The sequence below is a fragment of the Cladophialophora carrionii genome (assembly GCF_000365165.1).
Source record: "Cladophialophora carrionii CBS 160.54 unplaced genomic scaffold supercont1.1, whole genome shotgun sequence".
NCBI classification, from domain to species: Eukaryota; Fungi; Ascomycota; class Eurotiomycetes; order Chaetothyriales; family Herpotrichiellaceae; genus Cladophialophora; species Cladophialophora carrionii.
Window position 1 is genome coordinate 3,922,990 of NW_008481816.1, and position 23,806 is coordinate 3,946,795.

General features: G+C 54.0%; 10 protein-coding genes across 10 annotated transcripts; 5 read left to right on the forward strand and 5 right to left on the reverse strand.

Annotated features, from left to right (window-relative positions):
- Positions 1 to 577: 577 nt before the first annotated feature.
- On the forward strand, positions 578 to 1,501 carry G647_01397 (uncharacterized protein; the record flags this gene model as incomplete). Its single annotated transcript, XM_008724797.1, has 1 exon — positions 578 to 1,501. One exon carries the CDS (start codon positions 578 to 580, stop codon positions 1,499 to 1,501), a length of 924 nt encoding a protein of 307 aa, XP_008723019.1.
- Positions 1,502 to 2,525: 1,024 nt separating this feature from the next.
- Positions 2,526 to 4,277, reverse strand: G647_01398 (uncharacterized protein; the record flags this gene model as incomplete). Its single annotated transcript, XM_008724798.1, has 3 exons — positions 2,526 to 2,660; positions 2,738 to 3,500; positions 3,559 to 4,277. 3 exons carry the CDS (start codon positions 4,275 to 4,277, stop codon positions 2,526 to 2,528), a joined length of 1,617 nt encoding a protein of 538 aa, XP_008723020.1.
- A 2,247-nt stretch (positions 4,278 to 6,524) lies between these two features.
- Positions 6,525 to 8,715, reverse strand: G647_01399 (uncharacterized protein; the record flags this gene model as incomplete). Its single annotated transcript, XM_008724799.1, has 2 exons — positions 6,525 to 8,617; positions 8,667 to 8,715. 2 exons carry the CDS (start codon positions 8,713 to 8,715, stop codon positions 6,525 to 6,527), a joined length of 2,142 nt encoding a protein of 713 aa, XP_008723021.1.
- Positions 8,716 to 11,407: 2,692 nt separating this feature from the next.
- G647_01400 (uncharacterized protein) lies at positions 11,408 to 12,469 on the reverse strand (the record flags this gene model as incomplete). The annotated part of the gene is made up of 1 exon (XM_008724800.1): positions 11,408 to 12,469. The coding sequence occupies one exon, from the start codon at positions 12,467 to 12,469 to the stop codon at positions 11,408 to 11,410; it is 1,062 nt and encodes a 353-aa protein (XP_008723022.1).
- Positions 12,470 to 12,914: 445 nt separating this feature from the next.
- On the reverse strand, positions 12,915 to 14,138 carry G647_01401 (uncharacterized protein; the record flags this gene model as incomplete). Its single annotated transcript, XM_008724801.1, has 1 exon — positions 12,915 to 14,138. The coding sequence occupies one exon, from the start codon at positions 14,136 to 14,138 to the stop codon at positions 12,915 to 12,917; it is 1,224 nt and encodes a 407-aa protein (XP_008723023.1).
- Positions 14,139 to 15,676: 1,538 nt separating this feature from the next.
- G647_01402 (uncharacterized protein) lies at positions 15,677 to 15,940 on the forward strand (the record flags this gene model as incomplete). Its single annotated transcript, XM_008724802.1, has 1 exon — positions 15,677 to 15,940. The coding sequence occupies one exon, from the start codon at positions 15,677 to 15,679 to the stop codon at positions 15,938 to 15,940; it is 264 nt and encodes an 87-aa protein (XP_008723024.1).
- Positions 15,941 to 16,373: 433 nt separating this feature from the next.
- On the reverse strand, positions 16,374 to 17,239 carry G647_01403 (40S ribosomal protein S2; the record flags this gene model as incomplete). The annotated part of the gene is made up of 2 exons (XM_008724803.1): positions 16,374 to 16,889; positions 16,970 to 17,239. 2 exons carry the CDS (start codon positions 17,237 to 17,239, stop codon positions 16,374 to 16,376), a joined length of 786 nt encoding a protein of 261 aa, XP_008723025.1.
- A 399-nt stretch (positions 17,240 to 17,638) lies between these two features.
- G647_01404 (uncharacterized protein) lies at positions 17,639 to 18,303 on the forward strand (the record flags this gene model as incomplete). Its single annotated transcript, XM_008724804.1, has 4 exons — positions 17,639 to 17,652; positions 17,704 to 17,758; positions 17,809 to 17,914; positions 17,960 to 18,303. The coding sequence occupies 4 exons, from the start codon at positions 17,639 to 17,641 to the stop codon at positions 18,301 to 18,303; spliced, it is 519 nt and encodes a 172-aa protein (XP_008723026.1).
- Positions 18,304 to 18,871: 568 nt separating this feature from the next.
- Positions 18,872 to 19,654, forward strand: G647_01405 (uncharacterized protein; the record flags this gene model as incomplete). Its single annotated transcript, XM_008724805.1, has 3 exons — positions 18,872 to 19,018; positions 19,074 to 19,169; positions 19,217 to 19,654. 3 exons carry the CDS (start codon positions 18,872 to 18,874, stop codon positions 19,652 to 19,654), a joined length of 681 nt encoding a protein of 226 aa, XP_008723027.1.
- A 2,250-nt stretch (positions 19,655 to 21,904) lies between these two features.
- On the forward strand, positions 21,905 to 23,501 carry G647_01406 (uncharacterized protein; the record flags this gene model as incomplete). Its single annotated transcript, XM_008724806.1, has 4 exons — positions 21,905 to 22,078; positions 22,125 to 22,239; positions 22,285 to 23,331; positions 23,386 to 23,501. The coding sequence occupies 4 exons, from the start codon at positions 21,905 to 21,907 to the stop codon at positions 23,499 to 23,501; spliced, it is 1,452 nt and encodes a 483-aa protein (XP_008723028.1).
- Positions 23,502 to 23,806: the final 305 nt, after the last annotated feature.

Genomic DNA, 23,806 nt, shown 5'->3' on the forward strand with positions numbered 1-23,806 from the left:
ATGTGAATTGACCAAGATAAGGTCCATCCGTGCAGGCGGAAGCGAAGTGTCAGTGGAGTTTCTAGAAGGGAGCAAGTACGTCCCGTGTGCTGTGCTCGTACAATGAGCCTCCACGCAAAGTATCATGCCCAACCGTGACTGGTGAGAGCCGGTAGTTTACGTTAGGTAACTTACTGTAAGAGTCATGGCGCACCTCGCCCGATGCCCCTGTTTCTGACCCCGCGCTTGGGAAGATGCCCTGATGCCCTGATGCCTGATGCCCGATGCCCCTCGCGTGAGGTGTCACGGCATGCGTAGGTAATTACTTACAATCCATAAACAAAACCCCGTTCACACGCAATACGGTACACCGACTGACCTCTGACAGTCGCATACACTCCTCCCTTGACTGCATCCATTTTCCAGCTTGCTTTGCCCGGACTGCCCGTTACCCACACACAGCCCGCCTATAACTACAACAGTCACTCGCGAGTCCCTCCGTCCTCGATCCAGCACCTTACCCTCCCTGCCTCACGCCAACTACGTACCGACACACACGGGACTCAGTAGAGAGAGTACACATCGCTCCCGGACCACGATGACGACCCTCGAACCAGAACCAGAACCCGAACACGCAACAGCGACGGGGACAGCGACGGGGACAGCGCCACCCCTCCGCATCCTCATCATAAACCCCAACACCTCACAGCACATGACGTCCGCCCTCCGCCCGGTCGTGGACTCCCTCCGCCTCCCCTCGGCGCAATACACCTTCTTCACGTGCCCCGCGCCAGGGATCCCGAGCATCAACTCCCCCGCCGACGCGGCCGAGTCGGCCCGGATCTGTCTCCCGCACGTGATCCCCTTGTTGGACCGGCACGACTGCGTCCTAGTCGCGTGCTACAGCCAACACCCGCTCGTGGCGCAGTTAAAGAGCGAATGTGCGAAGTTGGAGAGGACGCGCAAAGAGCTACACGCGCACGCCCACGCCCACGACCGACGGCCCAGAAAATACGTCACCGGCATCTTCGAGGCCAGCGTGCTTGCTTCGTTGGGGTTGATTGATTCGGGCGACGAGGCCTCATCAGCGACAGCAGCGTTCGGGATCGTCTCGACAGGCAAGATCTGGGAAACCGCGCTACAGAGCGCGGTGGAGGAGTTCATCGGCGTCGGCGTAGACGGGCAGCCGCCACGGCCGCGACGCTTCGTAGGCTGCGAGACAACCGGCCTCAACGCCAGCGAGTTGCACGATCTCGACGGGGCGGAGGTGCGGGCCAAAATGATGGACGCGACGAAGCGGCTTTTGCGCAGGGCGGGCAAGAAGAGTGATGGTGGCGACGGCTCCATCTCCAGAGTTCAGGCCATTTGTCTGGGCTGTGCGGGCATGGTCGGGCTGGACGACGCGGTGAGGACGGCGTGTGTAGAGGAGTTGGGCGACGAGGCGGCTAAGGCCGTATACATTGTTGATGGGGTCAAGGCTGGGGTGGGGCTGTTGTATGGTCTCGCTAGGGGGGGATTCTGACGGTTTTACACTATCGGCTGCTGGAAGGGGAGGTATTTCTACCTGACTCGAAGAGTAAGCACTGTAAGCTGGAGAGTGTCGTGGTCTAGAGGGCCTGGCTCTGGCTCTGGCTCTGGCTCTGGCCCCGGCTATGGTCGGGATTCAAGGGCAGAACACTTTATACCACCGGCTTGACAACAAGGTAATGATGGTAGGAATGGAGGCAGCATTGCGCAGCCTGAAAAAAGCAGCACCGAGAAGACAGGGAAAGCGGCTGTACCGTGACTAACTGGTCGGTTGGACGTAAGCGCCACGGTGAGGAAAAGGCGGCCTGGCGGAACATCAGCTGGCTGAACAAGCAGGACCAGCGTGGCAGGGCGGGAATCTTCTACAGTATCGCATCCCGGAGACGAGCGGCTCCAGCACCAACACACCAGCACCAGACCGGCACCCCCTGCGACTCTACCGATCGTGTTCTACGCGCCCGGGCTCAAATCCACACCTTGGTCAGGAAATCACATCGGTGCAGAAACTAGACGGAGAGATGTGGTCCGCCAGGAAAGCACGCAAGTACTGTGTACTTTACTTTACGCAACAGAACCGTCCCACGTTTGGAGAGCAACACGGTCATGTATTGCTACCTTGGTAACTTTACTCAGCTAGGTAGGTACTATCTGCATCAACGAGCGACACGAGTTGGACAAATCACAAAGTCAAACTGAGAAAAAACAACAAGCCATGCAGTCAACGGTCGGTCAAGTTGAGGACGAGGAGCAGGACTGCCACCCGGTACCGCACCGCACCGCTCAGGGAGACAACAAGCCCAAGGACCCCCGTTTCGCCGCCGCAATGCAAGAAAAAGGCAGTCTAGCCACCCATCGCACGAAAAGCCCGAAAGGCAACTGAGTCCTGCTGTTTTCTTGCACGTCCGCCATCGCCGTCGCCGTCGCCATCACATCATCTGCACTGCTCTGTCGGGTCGTTCGGTGGATGTTGAGTTGATGCCGCCGTTCGGGTCTGGGTTCCGGTTCCGGTTCCAGGTCGGTCAGAAGAGCTTGTGCTCGAGCGTCATGTCAGACTCGGGCTGTAATCCGACGCAGGCACGGAAGATGTTGGTCAGGGCGCTGCGCTGCTTCGCGAGGGCGTTGACGACGGGGGTGCCGGGCGGCGTGAGCGGAGCCTAGCACCCAAAAAGTTAGAATCAGTCTTGACCGTGGACAGAGAGAAGAGTAAGGACAAAACAACGCTCGAACGTACCTTCAACATGTAGCTGAGAATGCTGAGCACGCTGTGGAAGCCCTTGTACTCGCCGGCACTCTCGGTCTTCCACTGGATGCGGGTCATCATCTCGGCGACGAGCACGAGGTCAATGATCAACGGTGAAGCCAAAAGCGAGTCCTCGCAGACGTTGAAGATGCTGATGGTCTGATGGCCCCCCATGAAGATCTGGGCGTAGTACTCGTCCAGGGCGCGCTTGTTGTCCCCCACGGCGGGCATGTACTTGATGACGACGGTATGGTCTGGGTGCTCGTCCTTGGCGTACAGGACACTATTGGCGGCGACCATGTCATCTACGACGTTGGACTTGGAAATCTCCTTGGAACGGAACTGCTTCTGAGAGCTCAGGTTCTTGCCGTCGTTGTTGCCCAGGTGGTTGTAGCTTGCAATGGAGGTCAACTTGATACCGGCGTTGATCAAGAAGTCGACGAGTGCAGACTTCATCTTGGTTTGGCCCGACTTGAAGTCGTCGCCGCCGATGAAGGAGTCGTGCTTCTCCGCCAGTTGGATCGCGCCGGGGACGAAGGTGTTCTGAGGCGACCCGTTGATGAAGGCCGTCTTTTCCAGAATGCAGGCCACGGAGAAGACCGTCGAGGGGGACACTTCTTCGTGCCCTTCCTCGATGGCCTTCATCAGGTTGTCGGCCGTGTCGTTGACCCCGGGAATGATGTCCGCGTACCGCTCCGTATTGGCCGTCCAGAGAACAATCACCTTGTCGAGGTTGTTCTCGGCTTTGAAGTTCCTGCGCACGGTTAGTAAGAAGAACGGAACATTTGACAGCGCCAGGGCGGATTGGATACCTGATGTCGGCTCGAATCTGCTCCACATGGGCCATGGATGCCTTGCTGCCGGGAATGACATTGTCTGCCCGATCTTCCTGGTTGGCCGCAATGAAGTCGGGATAGTAGATGCTTGGCAGGGGCTTCATCAGAGACATTTCCTTGTAGACCAGCGCTTTCAACGTTGGTTCCAGAACCTGGGCACGATCCATAGCAGCCGCAATGTTCATGCTGCTGATGTCCCAACCTCCGACAACAATGTCGTTGGGGTGGACCATGGGCAAGACATCATGGAATGGAATGTTGATCTCTTCGTTGGTCTCTGCATCAGTTCCCAGCTTGATGGTCGACCCCATAATCACAGAGCCGTAGTAGTTGGCAGCCTGCCGACCTTCCTTGGTGTCCCAAACAAGCCCACGTCGATTGGCAATGATTCCCGCCGTGACGGTGGAGCCATTGTTGCCGCCCCACCCGACCAACATCATACCGACCTTGGGCACTTTCCGGTCCACCTGGAAGTCATAGGTGGTTTCTTTTGGGGTCGCCGTGAGTTTTCCGTCGGCTGTCTTGGTGACGGCCGTGGTCCGGTAGACATACTTGCTCTTGATATGGTCGTCGGTGTAGACCACGTTGGGCGAGTTGACCGTGAAGAGTTCCTTTGGTGACTGAGCCGAGTCCGACGTGGGGTGAGCGCTATACCCGTTCATGGAGCCGACGCCTATTTCCGCGTGTGGTGCCATCTTGACTGCAGAGATGTGGCCGATTGAAGGTTGGAAGACTGAGCGGATTCTGAGAGTAGGCGTTTACCGGGTCTTGTATGAATCCGATGCTCCTCCGGGAGGGGAAGAGCGTCGGCTACCGTTGAACGGGTGATGGGACCTTTAAAGGCATGAGACGTCAGTTACGGGTTCCGTGGCGGTCTGCAGGAGACCATGAAGGGGATGGAAATCAGATCTCAAAGAAGCCAGTGGTACAGGCCTCGACTGAACAGGCCATCTCGAAGGAAGCAGGACCATCGAGACGATGGCCGCCCACGGTCGGCTGCATGGCAACACAACTAATCATGATGTTTGAAAGTCGCCAGGTACAAGAAGGTGAAGATTTCAATGCAAGAGCAGGGTCGAGATGCAGGTACCAGGGCTGCAAAGCCAGGCCCAATGAGAACCTCACGCACACTGGCGATCGGGTGCAATGCAATGCAGGACGAGATCTCAGATGCGGGAGGAGACTTACGAGGGCAACAGATTGGAAAACGTCTTGGCGGTTTGACGGATCACTCGGAAGTGATCCTCTGCTGTAGGAAAGAGGGATGCGTAACGACCACGGCCGGGCGGTGGTCGGGCTCGGATTCGAACAGATCTCTCGGATGTTGTTTGTGGTTGAGACGGACAGAGAAAGCCTGATAACACACGGGCGAGATGGAAGTCTCTTTGTACTCATGCGGCCGGGATTGTGATATTTGTGCGGTGGAGTGGGTGACTAATGAGAACCCTCGCCGGTGGTGGTGCCCCCATCCGAACCCAGGCGCTTAGGCGAGGCCCAGGGATCCTAGAGGCCAGCCGAGGCAGCCTAGACAGCCCTAGACAGCCTGCCTGCAGCCTGGACAGCCTAGCCTTAGCCTCGCCTTAGCCTTGCCGGGCTTCACCGCCCTCGACATTCGTCACTCGACACTGGTCATTCTTCCACCACGATAACGACTCGTGTCAATTTGGTCATGGTTATTATTGTGTGTGGATTGCCCACGAGCAGTGTCGCTCTTGGCCGCATCGATGCCACCGGAGAATGATCGCTCGCGTGCTGATCGACGTTTCACAGTGCTACGAAGAACTGCTGCCTGAGCATCTGCTGTGTCGCTGGATCAAGTGTCTCTTTCTCCTTCGGCGCACCGCTTCCAAGCACAACTCTCGTCCGCGTGTCCTGCCATGTCAGCGTCAGCTTGATGTCCGAAGCGATCAATCAACTGCGCAGCAGGAGCATGTGCATTTCGACCGCATGAGACGTGCAGAGGCCGCCGTCACAATTGTGGTCCGGGGCCACTGTTTGTATCTTGGACGTTTGCTCCACCTCCAATCAATCGGTAGAGTCTCACCTCACTCTATCCGCTTTCCTCCGAATCGAGTTGCGATATCCGGCTGAATCCAGTCCAGCACCCGCTCGGGAGTCGTGATCCAGACTCTCGCGGGCTTCACGAACCAGACCCGCGATATCGGTCCAAGGGTCACGCGCGCTTTCAGCCCAGTTTTCAACCATTTCCCGTAGCCACGGGTTGAAGCGTGACTGCTGCGCTTTTTCTTTGCCCGAGGCATCTGGCCCAAAGAGATTCGCATTTCCCTTCTCTGAAATCTCGTCTTCATCTCAAGTCTTCACGGAAGATGATTCCGTGTTACACCGTTCTAGGAACCACAACTTCGTCGTCAAAGCAAGCTTCGGGCTACCTGATCCGTTTCCGGTGCCTGTCATTTCAGCGTTGACAATCTTTTGCCTGTCTCGGGTCTCGTGCACTGCCCTGATTGCTCATTAAAGGATCCACCATTAGCCACCCTGGCCCTCCATGTGTATGCCGTGTAACCGTCATGCACTCGACGGCGGCCAGATAGACAGGAGCTCGTCTGCAATCGGTAAAGACTGTGCATACCGGCGCGGTAATAAGAACGCACGATGGACACGTATGGTTCAATGGGTTTGCAACATACAGTAGCATACACATTATGTATCTGGTCATATCCTGTTGATCCTCCTGCGGTCCACAGGATGGATAAATCGGCAAGAGGGTATCAAATCTTCAGCTCGAATCGGCCCACAAAGCTGTGTCACTCGAGCGAAATGCAGCCGATCAATTCGTGCTGTAAACGAAGTCGGATGATGTCTGTACACATCCAAAGAGTTGGTAGCCAATCCCGCCGTTCGCCCGCGAAATCTGAGACTCCTGTAACGTCCCCACGCCCTGTCGCGGCGCGTCAAATCATATTATCTATGCTTGTCGTTAATTAATCCATCGTCATAAGTCTGGTCGTTCTTCGCTCGGGGAAGTTCCTGCCCTTCACGAGTCCAGGATCTCCGCTGGAGATGTATTCTCGGACCAAGGGACTCGGACGACTGGGTGCGTTAAACTGTGACTTGGGCGAGCTTGCAAGTCTGAACGCGTCTCGTTCACAGTACACCTTGCCAGAAAGCTCGAAGTAATCGTGATCCAGTCGAATTTTGCAAGTCGTGCATTTCAAGCACTCCGGGTGGTGTTTCTCTTTTCCTCGGCCTGCCACATTGGCTGTTTCCATGTATAGTCCTTCAATCCCTTTCCCACACGTAGCACACAGGGAATTCTCAAGCTCGTGATAGTGATGTGCACAGTAAGGGTGATCGTTGTGAACGTAAAACTCGGCAGTCGGGAACGCAGATTTGCAAGTCTGACAGACGAAGCAGTCTTTGTGGTAACGACCCGTAAGTCGTCCGTCTGCACTTGACACCGACTTCTGTCCGACCAAGATGAGCTGAGCACAGCCACGGCATACTCCCTTGTTTGGTACCGACAATTTGGCTTTGTTGCGCACTACTGGCCGAGGCTCTGGAGTCTGAGCTGGTTCTGGGTTCGTTTCTGGCTCCACGTGGATCGAGGGTAAGGCATCGAGGGAATCTTGTGGGTGGTACGCTGAATCTGGGATTGGAGACAGGCGCCCTTCTTGAAATAGAGGATCGGTGGGCGAGTCGGGTGACACCTCTGGTAGCTTTGGTCTTAGTGGTGCAGGTATATCGACAATGCCAGATTTGAGCAGTGCAGAGTCTGGTGAGCTGTACGGGTCGATCGGCATTGGATCCATCTGAGGTGCAGTCGACCTTGAACTTGTCGTACGCTCAGTAAACCCAATCGAACCATAAGAGGAGGCCGAGTCGATAGAGACACGTCGGAGAGCCTCAATCAGCTCCGATCCTTCAGGTGCAGAGGTATTCTCGGACGTTTCAAAGGGCTCCGGCGATGTTGTTACGTCGAGATCGGATGGTAGTACCTGCCCGGACCTCTTGAGTGGCTCGGCGGCAGATTCGAGCGCCAGCCCTTCGAGTGCCTTCAAAGACTCTTCATGGCTAGGCGATGGCTCAGGTGCCTTTAATGGTGAAGTAGCCAGGGGAGAGGGTTCTGCTGTGAAGAACGACCGCTCGCTACCCGGGCTGAACATATTTTGGCCTGCAAAACTCTTATCAAAGGAGTCTGATTCGTCGCTGAGAGCCAGTCGTACAACGTCTCGCCGAGAAGTGGCAGATTGGGACCGACGTCGACTGAACAGTCTACCTAAGCTTCGTCCGAAGCTACCGCTTGGCGAAGGTTGTGGTGCGGTAGGGGACTTGACCAAGGGGGTAATCTCGTGGTTGCTCACGATCGGAGCAGGTCTCCTTGATTTGTAGGCTGGTTCAGTTTCGGCTCGAGCACGCTCATTCAGCCACAGCTCGACCGGGCGTGATTCAGATTTGCTGGACATGGTACCACCAACGTCCATTTGACTGAGACTGGGATCTGACCTGGCATCATCAGGAGGCTTCGGCTGCGTGTTCTCGGTCGACGACTGAAGGGCTAGGCTGACGCCTGGCAAGGACTCCGTGGTCGCAACCGAGATCGATACAGGTAATGGGACGTTCGGCGGCTTCTGAGGATCCGCTTGATGACCTTCCAGCTTGACCTCATTGCTCAAAGGGCTTGTGGGTCGGGACTGCTTCAACGTCGGCACCGCATCACTCGACTTTGTGCCAGAAGTATTGGAGGATCCTTCTCTTATGAGCCCCGGACGCCTGCTGCTGTGTGCAGCGCCTTTGCGGCCTTCCCGAGACCGGGATCTCTTTGTCTCGCTACGCTCCGTCGCAGATCTGTCTCTTCTTTTCGTTGTCGCGGCTCTGGCAGGCAGTGGGAACGGAGGGAAGGCGCAATCTAGATTTGTGAGCTCTGGGGAAGGCGGTCTTCGAGGTCCTGGGAGTGATCCTTTGCGCACTGCAGGCCATGGGGATTTCGGGCCGGAGCCGGCGCTCACAGGGGAGATCATGGAGTTATGACCGCTGCTCGCAGGGGTGAATTCGCCTTGATATACCGGAGCTCGAACTGGGCATATATCAGTCTCTCTTCCCAGCGAAGAGCATCAGCGACTTACAGCCAACAGAAGGATCGATCTTCGGCAGGAGCGGTCGCTGCGATCGCATGCTTCGCAAGCTGTTAGACGAATCTGTTCGTGGAGGAGGCGGAGGCATGATAGAAGCTGAGTCGTTAGTCGATCCAAGAAATCTGGGTCCACAACAATGGAATTTACCTGGTGGAGGTGTTGATGCGCACTGATGCACGGCCAGGCCTGACATCTGGACGTCCTTCCCGCAGCTCGAGCATTTGATGACCGGTAAGGTCCTTGGATCCTTCATCGGGATTTCCATTCTTCCCTCGCAATCCTTTGCTCCTGCTTAATCAGATTTCCTTCCTTTTCAAAATCCTCGTCCGGACAGGTATCAGCAGCACATGACAAGTGCTAGACACCTGCGTGACTGTTGGTGCTGTCGAGGCCGAGATGCAGAGTTGGGTCAGTGGCTGGACAAGTCTCTCGTATTCAGTTATCTAGAGTTTTTGGGACATGGGTTGCAGGAAATATGGCGATGATAAAACGACAGGCCCAGGGCCAGAACATCCAAGCCGCGGGCAGGCGAGAGCCAGGGTATGTTAAAGTGCTCGAGCAGACGAGATGACCGGCGGCGAAGGAGCACCGTGGATGTCTCTAACCGCCCGGCCATTTTTGTGCAAGACGCCGTGAACTAGCAGACTGGGGCACTGTTTGGCTGGGGTAGGAGATGAGGCTTTGGCAGAGTTTGAGACTAAAGTGATTGAACAGTGGAGATGCAGCCACGGCGTCGATCAAAGACAGCAGTCGAACCCACTTGGCTCGCGGTTGGCTTATCGAACGCAGTTTACCACTGATATCTGGCCAGGGGAGCTGCAGGCCATGGCACTGGCAGAGACTTGAGCACACGCTCACACCGCTCAAGCTCGAAAGCATGCTCGGCGACGCCTTTGCCGTACGTACGAACAAGGTACTCACGCGTTGATGGACCACCAAGCAATCGGAGACCTTTACGTGAGAGACATGCCAACGCGGCACCCACGACAGCACGGGCAATCTCACTTTGTCGTGCACAATTCGAAGAGGTCCGATCTCAGGACCGAAATTGGATAGTGTGTGCTGACCCATATTTGAGCGCTCGTCATCAACGGGCCACATACTTTGCCAAATGAGGACTAAGCGATAGCCACTTTCACAGGGGTTCCAGGGGCGAATGAGCACTGCAACGTCGAGGACGTGGACGTATTGAGTAAGGTCGCAAGCCGCGTCTTGAGACGCAGCATGAAAATTCTCCGAGAAGAAAAGACATTGCACATGCTAATCGAAAGCGGTCTGCCAGTGCTGAGTACTGGGCACGACCGACTGCAAGCGCACCGGCTCCTGGAGCTGGGAACGCACCAAGAATCGAAGCCAGATGAGATGCTCCGTGCAACCGTGGTATATCAGGACAAAGGTAGGTACCTAGGTACATTACTCGGTACACGAGGACTGACAACAATGAGTGGTTTGCAGACGAGATTGACATGGAAATGAGGTTCTCGGTGAAGATTGGCATGCGAGTGATAACTGGCGCGACTGGCTCGGCGTCCCGGAGTGTTAGGCTAGCCCCTAAACGCCGAGCTAAACGCGCTATGAAGCCCACACCGAACGCGCAGAGGCGCCTGCCGAGCTCCTCAAGCTTGGCTTCCCCTGATCTCGCCTTCGTCTCCTTTGATGGGAAAAGGCCCAATAGCAGCGCCTGGGCGATATACCACGTATCAACCCGCTGCTCGTTTCCTTCAAACTTTCAGATTCACCATTCTGCTTGGACACGACTTCGAGAAATCTGCAGGAAGTCTCGCGGCACAGCGGCTAATTTGAACTTCTCATGGTCTAGTCGTTGCGGACAACGACATTAGACCTCTCGCCACGACCAAGCCAACCAACATCCAAGCACAACGCTAGACTGTAAGAGGGACATAGCCAGACGTTTGAAGGAGATAACGATGCCTAGCGCTATCGAGCTACAGTAGAAATCAACTCGATGGCCGGGGTCGTCGCGGTGGTCGACATCTTCCACCGCTGATCTTCTTCCATCCGTGCACGAACGACAGATCCATGCTCATCTCCCACTGTGTGATAACAACAACGGCCTCCATATTCGTTCTGGGCGCAATCGAAAATGGTAAGATCCACGACCATCCACGCCGATTCTTGCGGAATCGAGCATGGTATCATCCGACCTGTATTTGGCATACGTACTCCGTACTCCGTACCTTTCTATTACTGGGGTAGAGAACAGCAGCAGTGGCCCATCGCCATCTGCAATTTTCCGAGCCAACGGTGTCTAGCGAAGTCTCGCCGCATACGAGGTACCAGTGGTACGAGGTAATGAGACATAGTTTACAAGGACGTACGCGGTACGGCAGGGTCTCAGTTCAATCGAGTCGTACTTCGTGGAAACCAACGCACATTTTCACAACAGCATAGGTTTTATTCGGCCTCCTTGACCAGGACTAACTAGTCCGTACGGAGTATTTAGTTTGTCTCCGCAATATCGACGGTGACGGGATCGTCGGTCTGCCAGAATCGATTCATGCAAGAAACAACGTCTCCCATCACCAAACAGACAGCAGTTCACTCCCGCTGCAACCCTGCAGTCTGGGATTCTGTCCTTGCGGAGGCATCACGGCCAAGTCTTCCCGCGAAAGCTGCATGCCATCTTTTGTGCTCATGTAACGTTGCTGGGCTCGGGCCCTGCTTTCGGACTTTAATCCACTTCGGCACCAGCATGCCAAATGGGCGACTGCTCATCCCGGCAACTGCCTTTCCAATTCCATCACCTTCGGCATCCTCACGCCCCCAATCCTGACCATGCTGAGATCAGGCTCGTATGGCTCCTCCTCGACATCAGGATAAGGGCCCATCGGTGTGATAGCCTTGGGGTTGATATCCCCATGACTCTTGGTATAATTCTCCTTGATGTGTCTAAAATCTGTCGTCTCTTTGAACCCCTTGACGTTCCAGTACAGATTCTTCAACCAGTTGTTCAGCTGGGGGTAATCATGCCGGATGGTCCCCAAGTTGCACTTAAAATGCTGCACATAGACGGTATCGAAGCGGACGACCGTCGCGTATGCGCGGATGTCCACCTCCGTCAGCTCCTTGCCGAGGATGTACGGCCCTCTGTTGCTGGCCAGCATCTTCTCCACTCTGTTGAGTGCGGCAAAGACCCGAGGCACATTTTGATCATATGTTTCCTGGTCGGGGGCAAAGCCGGCCTTGTACACCCCAGTGTTGAGGTCTCTTTGCATCCATTCGCTGACCTCGTCGATTTTGTTCCTCAGATGCTCCGGATATAGCGTTACCGCAGCGTATTCCTCCGGTAAGAGCGTGTTGAAGGCGACCTGCAGATTTCGCATCAGTTCTGGGCTCTCGTTGTTGACGATCGTGCCGGCTTCGCGGTCCCAGAGTACAGGTACGGAATATCGTCCTTTGTACTCCGGGTCGGCTTTGAAATACACGTCGTGGAGGTACTTGCTCCCGAACAAGTGGTCGACAGTTGCGTGAGGATACTCGTCATCCGAGCTCGGAAACTGCCAGCCTGGCCAGCCATGCTCATCACCCTTGGGGTAGGGTTTCACGATGGAAATGTCAATGATGTCTGTCAGACCTTTCAGGTGTCGGACCAGATTAGCCCGATGCGCAAACGGGCAGAATAACCCAATGTACAAATGATATCTGCCTCTTTGCGGAGGAAATGGTCCGTCCGGCGTTATTTGGCCGTGCCACGCTTGTGCAGAGCCGACAAGATGCTCGGCTACTGTGCTTGGAGATGGTCGACCTGCGGCGATTGCACTCGTCGAGGCCATTGTCACCGACATCTGCCGTGGAATTTTCTGTTTGGATGATGGGATGATCTTCTTCGCTAGCGACTGTAGGCGTTTCATGAATGTACATCCATCGGTGGACACATACCAGGCGACGGCGAGGATATACCAACATTGTCAGTATTCGACTCGTGGATGACAAAATGGAGCGCGCCAGAATTCCGGTGCAGTCCTCACTTATGACGTCAATTTGTTTACGCTTGCACCATTTGTGATGCGTGGAGTATCGGACGCTTTTCAATTGGAACTGCAATTGATCGCTGGCATTGAACTTGACCTGTAGTCAGTCACTCTGATACAGAAGAGCTTCTCTTGCTCTTGCTCGTGCTCGGTGTTGATCATAATTTTGTCTCAAGCCCCGGCCTCAACCCACGCTGCTCTCAAGGCTCCACGCCTCACATGCTCCCGGGCGAGCTGAAGACGACTACTATGACTTAGCATCTGACTTGGCCTTCTCCTTCAGTTTCTGTCCCTCCTCAACCTTTTGGGACAGAACCTTCTTGACATCCTCAATCGCACTCTTGATGAGCCTCTCCGCTTCCTGACCATGCTTCTCGCTGAGTTCCTGCAGCTGTTGCAACTTGGGTCCAATCTCCGTCCCACCGGGAATCATCTGCAAGAACTGCTCGATGCCACCGCCAGCGCCGTCTGAAGCTTTCTGTGCTTGGTCTCGAACGAATTTCTGAAGGTCTTCCGAATTGCCTGATTGTGTCGCCTCTTGCACCTTCTGCCACAACTGGCCCAGATCACCTCGAAGTAATTTCCCCTTGTTCTCTTCAAATAGCTTCTTCAACTCTGGTTGCTTGTCCAGCAATGGCTTGGCCTGTTCCATACCTTTCTGCCATGCCTGGTCGCCAAACTGTTGCACTTGTTGAGTCTTCTCTTGTATCAACTGTTGAAGCTTTTGGGCTGTCGAGAAGCTGACACCGCCGGCGAGAATGTCACGGGCTTGGTTCCACGTGTCGTCAACCACCTTTTTGGCTTCAGGACCGTACTGCTCGCCCATCTGTTGTAGCTGCTGGAACCGTCCGCCGAACTGCTCTTTCAACTGGGGATGGTTGTCAATGATTTCCTGCCCAGCACTGCCTGCGAGCTTGCCGATGCGCTTGAAGGCATCTTGTAGAATGTCCCAAGCTTGCGCTGCTGCTTCCATGCTGAATCCTTTGTTGGTGGTATCTTTGAGTTTCCCGTAGGTGTCGTTGATGATCTGATTGACCTCGTCTCCATGGTTCTCCTGGATCTTTTCGATATCCTGGAAAGCTGAATCGACGTACTTGCTGGCTCCCGGGATCAGCCTTGTGTAGCTTTGCACCGTCTCTTTCAGCCATTGGACCGCTTGACTAGGTTCTGGTGCATTTTCCGTAGTCTTCTTGAATGCGTTCTCGACGTAGGATTTTGTCGAGTGCACGCTGTTGACGGCAGTTTTTACGCCCGAGAAGGAGTACCAGGTGTAACCTAGCAGGAAGGCAAAGGCGCCGCCAGCCAGTCCACCTACTAGGGCGTGACTTGAGCCAGAGGATGCGTTTGTGCTAGAGTTGGCCGGAGCGGTAGACTGGAATCTGACGTTGCGAGGTTGCAGGGCTCTGGAAGGTTGACAGGGTTTCACCACCCGAGTCGAGCGTAGAGCTGCTCTGGGTGTTCTCGCGAGCATCATGTCAAGGTTCTCGGGAAAAGCAATCAAAGGCAGATGGGCGGATAGGCAAAGTATCAAGGCAGCTCACAATTGTTTGTAGAGCCACTTGTAAAGGTGATCGTTGAGGTGAATGTGAGTGCAAAATAAATAAACAGCTGGGAACCTTCACTTTCGTCTGAGGAGCTCTTCAAGTGAACCGGGGCAACATGACGCAGCACCCGTATCCTTCCCAGAAATATTCCTCGCGTGAATTCCATTGGTGGGACGTCAGGTCCTGGGGAAGAGGAAAACAAGACGTCATCCTCAAACAAAAGGACGTCACGGCGGCGTTTCGCAACGGCAGCACCGATCCTAAGTCCTTTTTTGGCGCGCAGTGGGAGTGCCCCACGAGTACTCCGTACTTCGAATCGAGGTCTCTTCGCAGTTGTTTTCAGGGCACTAGCTACTGGAGGCAGAGAAGGTGTCAGTCGATGGCAAGTCAGTTATCTACTTATGCAAGGAACCAGGCACCACCAGACAACCGTGACAACCTTTCCCTTCCCCAGATTACGTGGACAAGCGAGGGGCTCTGAGTGGTCGACCTGGAGACGCCTATCTTCCCCGAAAAGCAACTTCACCAAACTTCAAGGTTTCTCGGACTCAGGCTAATCTCACTGTCGAATTAGAGTGTTATCAACCATCTTTGATACGAAGAGAATTGCTATGGACTGTACGGAGTAGTCAGCTCGAAACTCACCTCACTGCTGCCTCTGACTGCCAGGAAAACTGTCGACACAGTACGTGCCACCACTCCATTGTGACTAGAAGAGTACCCCGTTATTGCGCACCGTCGTCCGGCCGTTACTGAGCTCCAGGGGGTCGTTCGGCCACTGGCTGTACTGTAGGTCGGTGATCTCTGGCCCGTCCTTCTTATTGTCTAGTTTTCACCTCCACAGCTGCAAGGGTCCCTGAGGCTGCACGGGATGGCACAGCAGACTCCGCCGAGAAGGACGGAGCTTCCATTGGCACATTGTGGCCGTGATGAAGTCCGGCTCTCAAGAACAGACATATCCTTGCATCCTCTCAAGCGCTCTATCAATGCAACAAACATTCGTAGCAGGAGCCTTATGAAAATGAATTAATGGCCACTGGAGGAATTTTCCTCATCTAAGAGCCAAGCACCTACTGTGCCTAGAGCACACCAGCAAGACGTCATTGTCCCCAAACCGCCCCGTTACGTGACATGAGGCTACCGTTTGTACTGGGCTCGCTAGGTAGAGCCGTCAGGGCCTCAATTTATCTAGTACTCCGTACTTGCGACCTGACTTCCATTTTTCACAATCATGCGCGTCTCTCTGTGTACAAACGCAAGCATGATTCCCAGAGCTTGCATGCGATCTCTTCAGAGGGCAACGCCTCGCATCCGACCCACTCTGGCCTCCCCATCATGCAGAACAATAGCTTGCCTATCTCGCTCAAGGAGAACGACTAGGCTCCGATCCGTCGCATCTTTACAATCATCGCCCTTCCACACGTCTCCCAACCGTCCGGCTCAGTCCCCCACGGCCGACGCACTAATGGAAAACCTCAACGAGCTATACTCCACAGCGCGCGACGAGTTCGAGATCGCGGCCGAAGAAACCGAGAAGAAAACAGTCTACGCGGCCGATGATCGCGAAGCGGCGGCCGATGCCTTGAATATGCTGAAAGAGGCGTTTGCGAAGGCGTTGAAGGAGACAAGTCCCGAGGTAGGAAAGGAGATCCAGACCAGGGTTGGGTCAAGAATACGGGAGTTAGAGAACGCGGTCAAGGCGATGGAGGAGATGGCGATGGAGGATTGAGAGGAGGGAAGGTGCAGAATGTTCCACCATGTCGCGCTGGAGGACTTGCACCACGAATGTGATGAGCAGGATACATCTGGTTTTAGGGTGATGCACGTTAGACTATCGAAGACGAGTACTGCTCAAGAGATACAAAGCCTCGAGAGATTGGGCTTGACGGGGCGAAAAAAGCTGGGGATAAGTGACAGAGAAGCAACACGCATTGCCGGCATGTAGAAAGCGTTCACACGGCACACGAGTACGAAAGAAAGTGAAGCATTCAAACCAGCCCGATGCCGGGCACGGAGAAGAATTCTTGGGTCAATGGTATTCTCTCGATCTGGTACAGACACATCGGGTTGTCCGTACGCCATGCAAAGCTTTTCATTTGCTTGCCCATGCAATCTTCAAACCATCACCACCAGGTCATCTTCGACTTCATGCCTTCGACAGCTTAGTACCTCTTGCCCTCCCGTAGAACGTCACCGTACTCCTCGAGGGGACTTCTGATGAGCTTCGTCTCCTTCCACAGATTCGGGGTCAAGAAGCCGTAGGAATTGCTGACCGCCACGAACGTCGCCTTCAGTGTGTTCTCGAGGGTCTTGGTACTTCCTGCTGATGAAGTGTACGCATCCTGCACGCCAGCCAATTGCAACAATCTCTTGACAGCAGGGGAGGCGACGAGACCAGTGCCTCGAGGCGCAGGAATCAGGCGGACTGTGACTGAGCCGCACTTGCCAGATTCCTTGGTCGGGAGCGAGTGTGGTTCACCAAGGTTGGTACCCCAGTACCCTCGTCGGATAGGAAGGACGGAGAGTTTGGCGATGATGATAGCCGCGCGAATTGCGGTCGCGACTTCCTTGGAGGTCTTGATGCCGAGCCCGACGTGTCCCTCGCTGTCGCCGATGACCACGATAGCCTTGAAGCGGGTGCGTTGACCGGCTCGAGTCTGCTTCTGGACAGGTTTGATCTGTAGAAAAATCTCTGTTAGACCACATAAACTATGCAAGGGTCGTTGTTATGCGAATCCTGGAGATAATTTCAGCTCACCTTCATGACTTCGTCCTTGAGCTTGGGCAAGAACCAATCGACGATCTGGTATTCCTTGATGGGCAGAGAGTGGAGGTAGATCTGTTCCATGCTCTGGATCTTGCCCGCCTTGACGAGACGGCCGAGCTTGGTGACGGGTTGCCATTCCTTCTCGTCTGATTTCGGGCCACCACGGCGGGGTCCTCGTCGTCCTCGACCACGGTCACCTCGTCCTCTGTCTCCACGACCTCGGTCGCCGAAGCCGCCGCGTCCACGAGGAGCGTCAGCCATTTTGAGTAGATGCGCGGATGAGGGATTGTCAGGTTGTGGTGCGCAAGCTGCTCGTTGAACGTCTGCTTAATTTGACAAGTTCGGTCAATCGCAGCCAAAAGTTTGGGCGAGGTACTGCCAAGGATTTTGGGGATTTTGTGGGCTATACCTCATTCGGAAGATGCGGTCTAGGTTCGAAAGTGGCAGCCTCTCCGCTCCACCAGCACAAGGCTCAAGCCAATGACGCAGTGGTCAATCTCGAGGTAGATGAGGAAGGGTCCCCTTGGTTTTCAACGTTATTGATATCTCTGTCGACACCGAGATAACTTTAAACCGTTGTTCAGATTCAGCATTGGGTTGTTATGCTCGCTCCCTAATCACATCAAGATCTCTAGACTAATCTTGGAAGAGGAAGGGAAAATGGCTTTGCGCTGGTATGCCACTTCATGCTCTTGTGTTGGGCCCTCGAACTGATTGTCAATTAGGTACCAAGCGAAGCTGGCCAAGCGGCCTCTATTGACTCAGGCTGTCACCACCGCTGTAACTTGATGCAACTCGGGAACTTCACGAGTATTGACTGACTGGGGAAGGTCCTTTTCGGCGCTGGCGACACGCTTGCCCAACAGGCTGTGGAGAAGAAAGGATTCGAAAAGCATGACCTTGCCCGAACAGCTCGCATGTGCACATATGGTGGCTGTAAGTTATGGAATCGATGCTGTAGATATACGTTGACCGTCGCAGTGGTGTTTGGACCAGCAGCGACTAAGTGGTACGGCTTCTTGCAGAAAAACATCAATCTGAAGTCACATAATGCAACAATCGCGGCGCGAGTACTGGCAGACCAGACGGTGTTTGCAACGTGCAATCTGGCATTTTTCCTTTCGACAATGTCGGTATTGGAAGGGACCGATCCCAGAGAGAAGCTTGCGAAGAGTTACCTCCCCGGGCTCAAAGCAAACTGGGCGATCTGGCCCGCAGTTCAGGCAGTGAATTTCAAGTTAGTACCCTTGGAACATCGGGTACTGGTCGTCAACATCGTCAGTTTGGGCTGGAACTGTTTTTTGAGTTACTTGAATAGTTCGTAACTGGGGAGCGCGCACGGGAATTGCTCAACACTAGTATTTGCAGCCAACTCGTTATGTTTGATTGGGCCAGGATAGAGCATGATACCAGAGCCGAAGCGTTCTCGAGGCAGACACGTCCATTTCACCCGATGTGTGAATGAAGGAGAAACTACCAAACAAGAGGTAGAGTCGAGCCGAAGGGAACCGAAAGTGAACATCCCATACCAGGCTAACCGGATTTGGTCCCCGGATTTTTGTTCACTGCGGGAAAGCGAACTCCAGAAACAACGATTAACTGGAAATCATCTCAAGTTTGTACTTTATGCTCGTCTTCTTTCCGGCTCTCAAGGACCTGATCCCACTAGGACTTTACCCAGCAGATTTTAATTCGGGCAATAGCGCGAGAGCATCGTCGCCGTCGGAAGCGCCTGCTTGACCTTGGTTGCCACACCTGGCTTCTCACAAACCGATCTCGACTTCTACCCTTGCTCACCAACAAGCCCGCCTTTCTGCTCCACCGCAAGCACATTTTACCTTCGCTGGTCAAAGTCAAGCGAAGTAGCAAGAATCCCACCGCATTACCTCTACAATGGCTGAAGTCGAAAACCCTCAGCCCGTGCCCGGTCCAGTTTCAAATGAAAACGCCGCACCATCCTCTGACGAGATCAAGACGGTCTTTCATGATGTGAACAACTTTAATGTCAAACATCCTCTTCTGAACAGTTGGAGTCTGTGGGTGAGTGGATGACACCGTTACAAGATCGACTCCCGCTGACTTGAGGATGCTACAGTTCACCAAGCCACCCTCATCCAAAGGCGACAACTGGAACGACCTGCTGAAGGAAGTCATCACGTTCGACACTGTGGAAGAATTCTGGGGTGTCTACGTATGTCCACAGTACCACTGTCATTCCTACGTCTAATTGGCGCGCAGAACAACATTACCGCGACCTCTGATCTTGCAGTCAAGTCCGATTACCACCTTTTCAAGCGAAACGTACGACCCGAGTGGGAAGATCCGCAGAACAAGCATGGTGGCAAGTGGTCATACACGTTCAAGGACAAGAAGTCTGTCAACATCGACGAGCTGTGGCTGCATACACAGTTGGCTGCGATAGGCGAGACGCTTGAAGATGAGGGAGACAACGAGATTATGGGGGTGGTCGTCAATGTGAGAAAGAGCTTCTACCGAATTGGTCTATGGACCCGCACCACAGGGAAGGGGGCTCAGTCACAGGACGTTCTTAAGAAGATTGGTGCCAGATTCAAGCAAGTTCTCCAGATTCCTGACAACGACCAGGTCGAGTTCAGCGGCCACAGCGACGCAGCGCATGCAGGCAGCACACGTGCCAAAACGAAGTACACTGTCTAAGCAGTGAATATTGCGCTGTTGCGTCAAGAAGCTTTGTGGTTACGACATATCCCTTAAGCCTGGTTGATCAGAGACGAGGTCTCAACGGCGTTTTTCACGGGAGGCAAAACGGTCATCATACGAGACAGTATACCCTGCATGTTTATTGATGACATGTGCATTGCGGAGGAGCAGGCGCTGAAGGTATTCGAACATACAAGCATGCTTCGATACTTCAACAACAGTTTTACTGGTCCATAACTCGTGACGGCTGGACCAATCCGGTCATTCACTCTTGTAAAATACAGAAAGAGAGCCATGATACTTGAAACCCAGACTCAGTCGTGCTCCAACAGCCTACTGCAGCCTGTTCTGATTCTTGATTTCATGCTTAAGCCAATTATCTCTTTGACAAGTCCCAGCCTTCCTGATTGCGACGTACAGGTGGCGAACAGATCGACTCTATGTACTTAAGCCTGCCTTTCCCCAGACTTCCGCGCTTCTATCTAAGTTTTTTCCCTCTCTAAACTACGTGGAGAGCTACGTCCACTGCCACCTGGCTTCACTTTCACACAATGCACGTCGTCGGGTTCCACTTTCCGTCCTCGAGTGTGTCTCGTGTAATGGGGTTCCGACAAGTGGGACAATGCCTCCGAAGAATTCATTCTCCCAATGATCAGGTGGCTTCGTCCCTTATCAAACAACACCGAAAACGTCGCACTGAGCGCGCAGGGCGTTCTGAAGGCCCAAAAGTTCCTGTTTGTTAGCGAAGGACAAAAGTTTACCAAAGGGCTCCTGCCGGGCTGACACACAGCAACATCTCGGCCAGCTTCGGGCAGCACATGACATGGATCTTCCTTAAGCACGCTTGATTCTAGCGTGGCTTGAGGCTCGAGGCGCGCAATACGGTTGGATGATATGGAAACCACCATGCCCAAAGCGCAACCGGTGACCAGGATGGTGTTGCTTGCTCTTGCTGGCAGGTTTCCGACGTCCATTTCAGCTGATTGGAGCACAGCCCGCTTCCCTTCCTCTCTTTCCATTAGAAAGCTCCCCAGACGATGAGCTGCGTTCGAGATTCCCGAACCATGGTGCAATCTCAATGCACACGGTGTGTCCATCGGCTGTGTCTAACACACACCTCCTCCCAAGGGTTGCTGCGCTGGCACAAATCATGCGACCGCGCCTGTTTCCTACCCGGCAAACCCAGGAAATCCGTCAACGACCCAACGCTCCAATGCGAGATATAGCACGCTCGTGCCGTTCATGCAGCAAGACGGACGCTGCTTTCTGGATCGCATGCATGTAGAGCCAGTCAGTGTCAAGAGTCGCATCTTTCTCGAGTTTGTTCATATACCCTGCCTCAGATCGCCTAGTTGCCTAGTTCTCTTCCATCCTTTCCCTCCTGCCTCCGCAAAGCTGCCCAAATCACCTTGCAAGCTTGCCTCACTTGCGGCTTCCCAGGCATACTTCTGCCTCTTGGTCTGTGCAAGTTCGACAGCCCAGGAGACGAAGCAGTCTGCTCGAAATCGAGATTCAGCAGTCGATATTTCGCCTGACCGCAGATGGGGCGTCCTCGTCGGCGGACTGGTTACCTCGCTGGCACTTTCCGACCCCCTGCCATTATACCCAACCAGCATCAAGTTCAACGTGGTGTGTCCTCGTCACAGCCCAGACAGCAACAATCGCCATTACCGCAGTTTACCATTCCCATTCGTCAGCCGATTTCGCAGGTTTCCTCTCAGGACGGGGCGTTCCCAGTTGTCGAGCCGACCTACACTCCGTCAACGACAGAGGCTCTCAGCCCCGTGACTAGCCGAGCAACGCTTTCACCGGGCTCGACCTCGGCTAATTCGAGCTATACCGTAGCATTGGAACATGTCCGTCATATGTCACCTGAGGCAGCTACCCCCACGAGCTCGACAACAAGTGTATCACGGCACCAACGTCCTCACCGTTCAGATCACGCCAATGACCAGTTCTTGTACGCAGCAGGCTACAGACTCGACGATTCATCGGCCCCTGAGTACCCGATGACAGGTGGCACCTCCCCTTTCAAATGTTCTGCTGGCCTCTAGACTGACTCAATCTACAGAGGGCCTGTTGGGCATCGAGAGCCGTGCACTATTGCAGGAAACATCGCATCATCTCTACCAGAATCCTCAATTCATCACGTCGCAGGATCCGTCGCCGACCGCATATCAGAGATATCCTGGTACGCCCGGACCATGGAGTACCTATCCTTTGCGGTGCGAGGATCAATACATCAATATGGAAGAAGGCCCGCACATTTCCATGGAATTCATTCAAGAGTCTTCCCGTTCACCACAAGGGCGCGAAAAGGGAGGTGGAAGGATAGGACCCCTGAGTCTGGTCCAGAGGCAACAAGCCAGTGATGTCCGGAAGCGCGGAGCTTGCCTGCGCTGTACAATAATGAGGGAGAAGGTACATTGTCCACCGTTCCCTCTGCCAATGGCTGACTTTTTCCAAGTGTGACTGCAACTACCCGTGTACAACGTGCAAGACTAAGGAACGACGAAAATGCCCGAGGAATTGTATTCCCAAAGATTTCGACTGGGGTGCACGCAGGACTAGTCTGTTCCCGGGTATGTATACCACCACGCTGAGCAGCTTGAATGCGGCTAACAAAGAAGACGAGTTGGCGTGTCGTTTACGGAACGACAAGCTGCTCAAGCACTTGGCTAGCTGTTCGTTCATGCTCTCGCATCGGCCCCATTTTACGATTCCCCTGGATTTGCATATCGGGATACCGATGAAAGTTTTGGTCAAAGAATTCTACCCACTTGAGTCGGCTCTGGAGGTGCGACATGCGTTCCAAACTATGCCCAGCGCAAACGGCACAAGGTCTTACGGACGGCAATGGTACTGGAATCCGCCTATCATCATGCTCCTTGGGTGGGGCAAGTCGGATGGGATGAGCATCCGCGTGCAAAAGAACATCTGCGACATATTTGACAAAGTGCTGGATGATCCAGTGAAGTACAAAGCTTGGACGATAGAGTACTTCGAGGAGGAGGAAGAAGACTTTCAGACAACCATCCTTGGCTTCCTTGGAGCCTACTACAGAAAGGACATCAAAGAACACGCGATCCTCAAGACGGCGCTGAAATTGCTGTGGTTCGAGTATCTCCTCCTGAATAAGTTCATCGTTCCTCCCGAAGCCGTGGGCCATCTTGAGGCTAATCTTGAATCCACGCGACCTGTTGGAGCTCGTAAAGATATCCAAGTCATCCCGGAGACCATCAACCGCTTCCTGAAAGCCATCATCCTACCCATGGCCGAAAAGGCCGCGGAGCAGCTGACCAAGGGCCTCCACGACTTGCTGTTCAAGATGGCTGTGAGTCAGAAAGTATCGACAGCGAACGCCGACCTAGCGCTCTGCATGCTCTTCAGCTTGATGATCTTCCTTGGACGGACTCAGAATGCTCTGCGCCTTCTCACGCAGATCCCTGCCGCCGAGCTTGGTGAGCTCTACACCGCGGCAGATATGGAAGCCAAAATCCGCGACATGGAAGACAAGGTCAGCGACTACTTTGTCGACTTTCACAAGTACACATTGAACAGAAAGTCGTCCAAGTCAACCATGAACTCGACCGACGCCAATTCAGCCTTCGAGAGGCATGCGAGGGAATTCAGGCTGATCGAACGACTGCACAAGGAGATAGAAGCGGACTATGGTAAGCTTGATGCTTGCTCCTCGAACCCACGACTCTGGTCTGACCAAGTCGCAGAGTGCGAACGGCCTGCTAGTCTGAAGGTTAGTGGGTTCCACGTTGATACGTTCCGATACATGAATGTGCGTCGATTATGTTGGTTGGTGTTCAAGAACGTCGAGGATGCGTGTTAGCATATATGATGGTAGAGGCCATGACAGATGACTCAAAGTTCAAATGCCTTTCAAGCATAACTCATCGGTGCTCATTCGGGTCCTTAGTTGCCCCTCTTTCCCCTCTGGGCGCCTAGCGAGACGCCAATCCCGCAGCTCCAGCAGCCGCGGTCCCGTCTTTTCTGGGGCATGCTCTTTGCCTCACAGGCCTTAACACACCACAACTTTCACTTCCCTATCATCAGGACTTCACCTTGACTATGTCACACTTTAGCAATAATTCTTGTTTCCTGGTTGGGACTTCTACATATTAAGGACTGACTGTC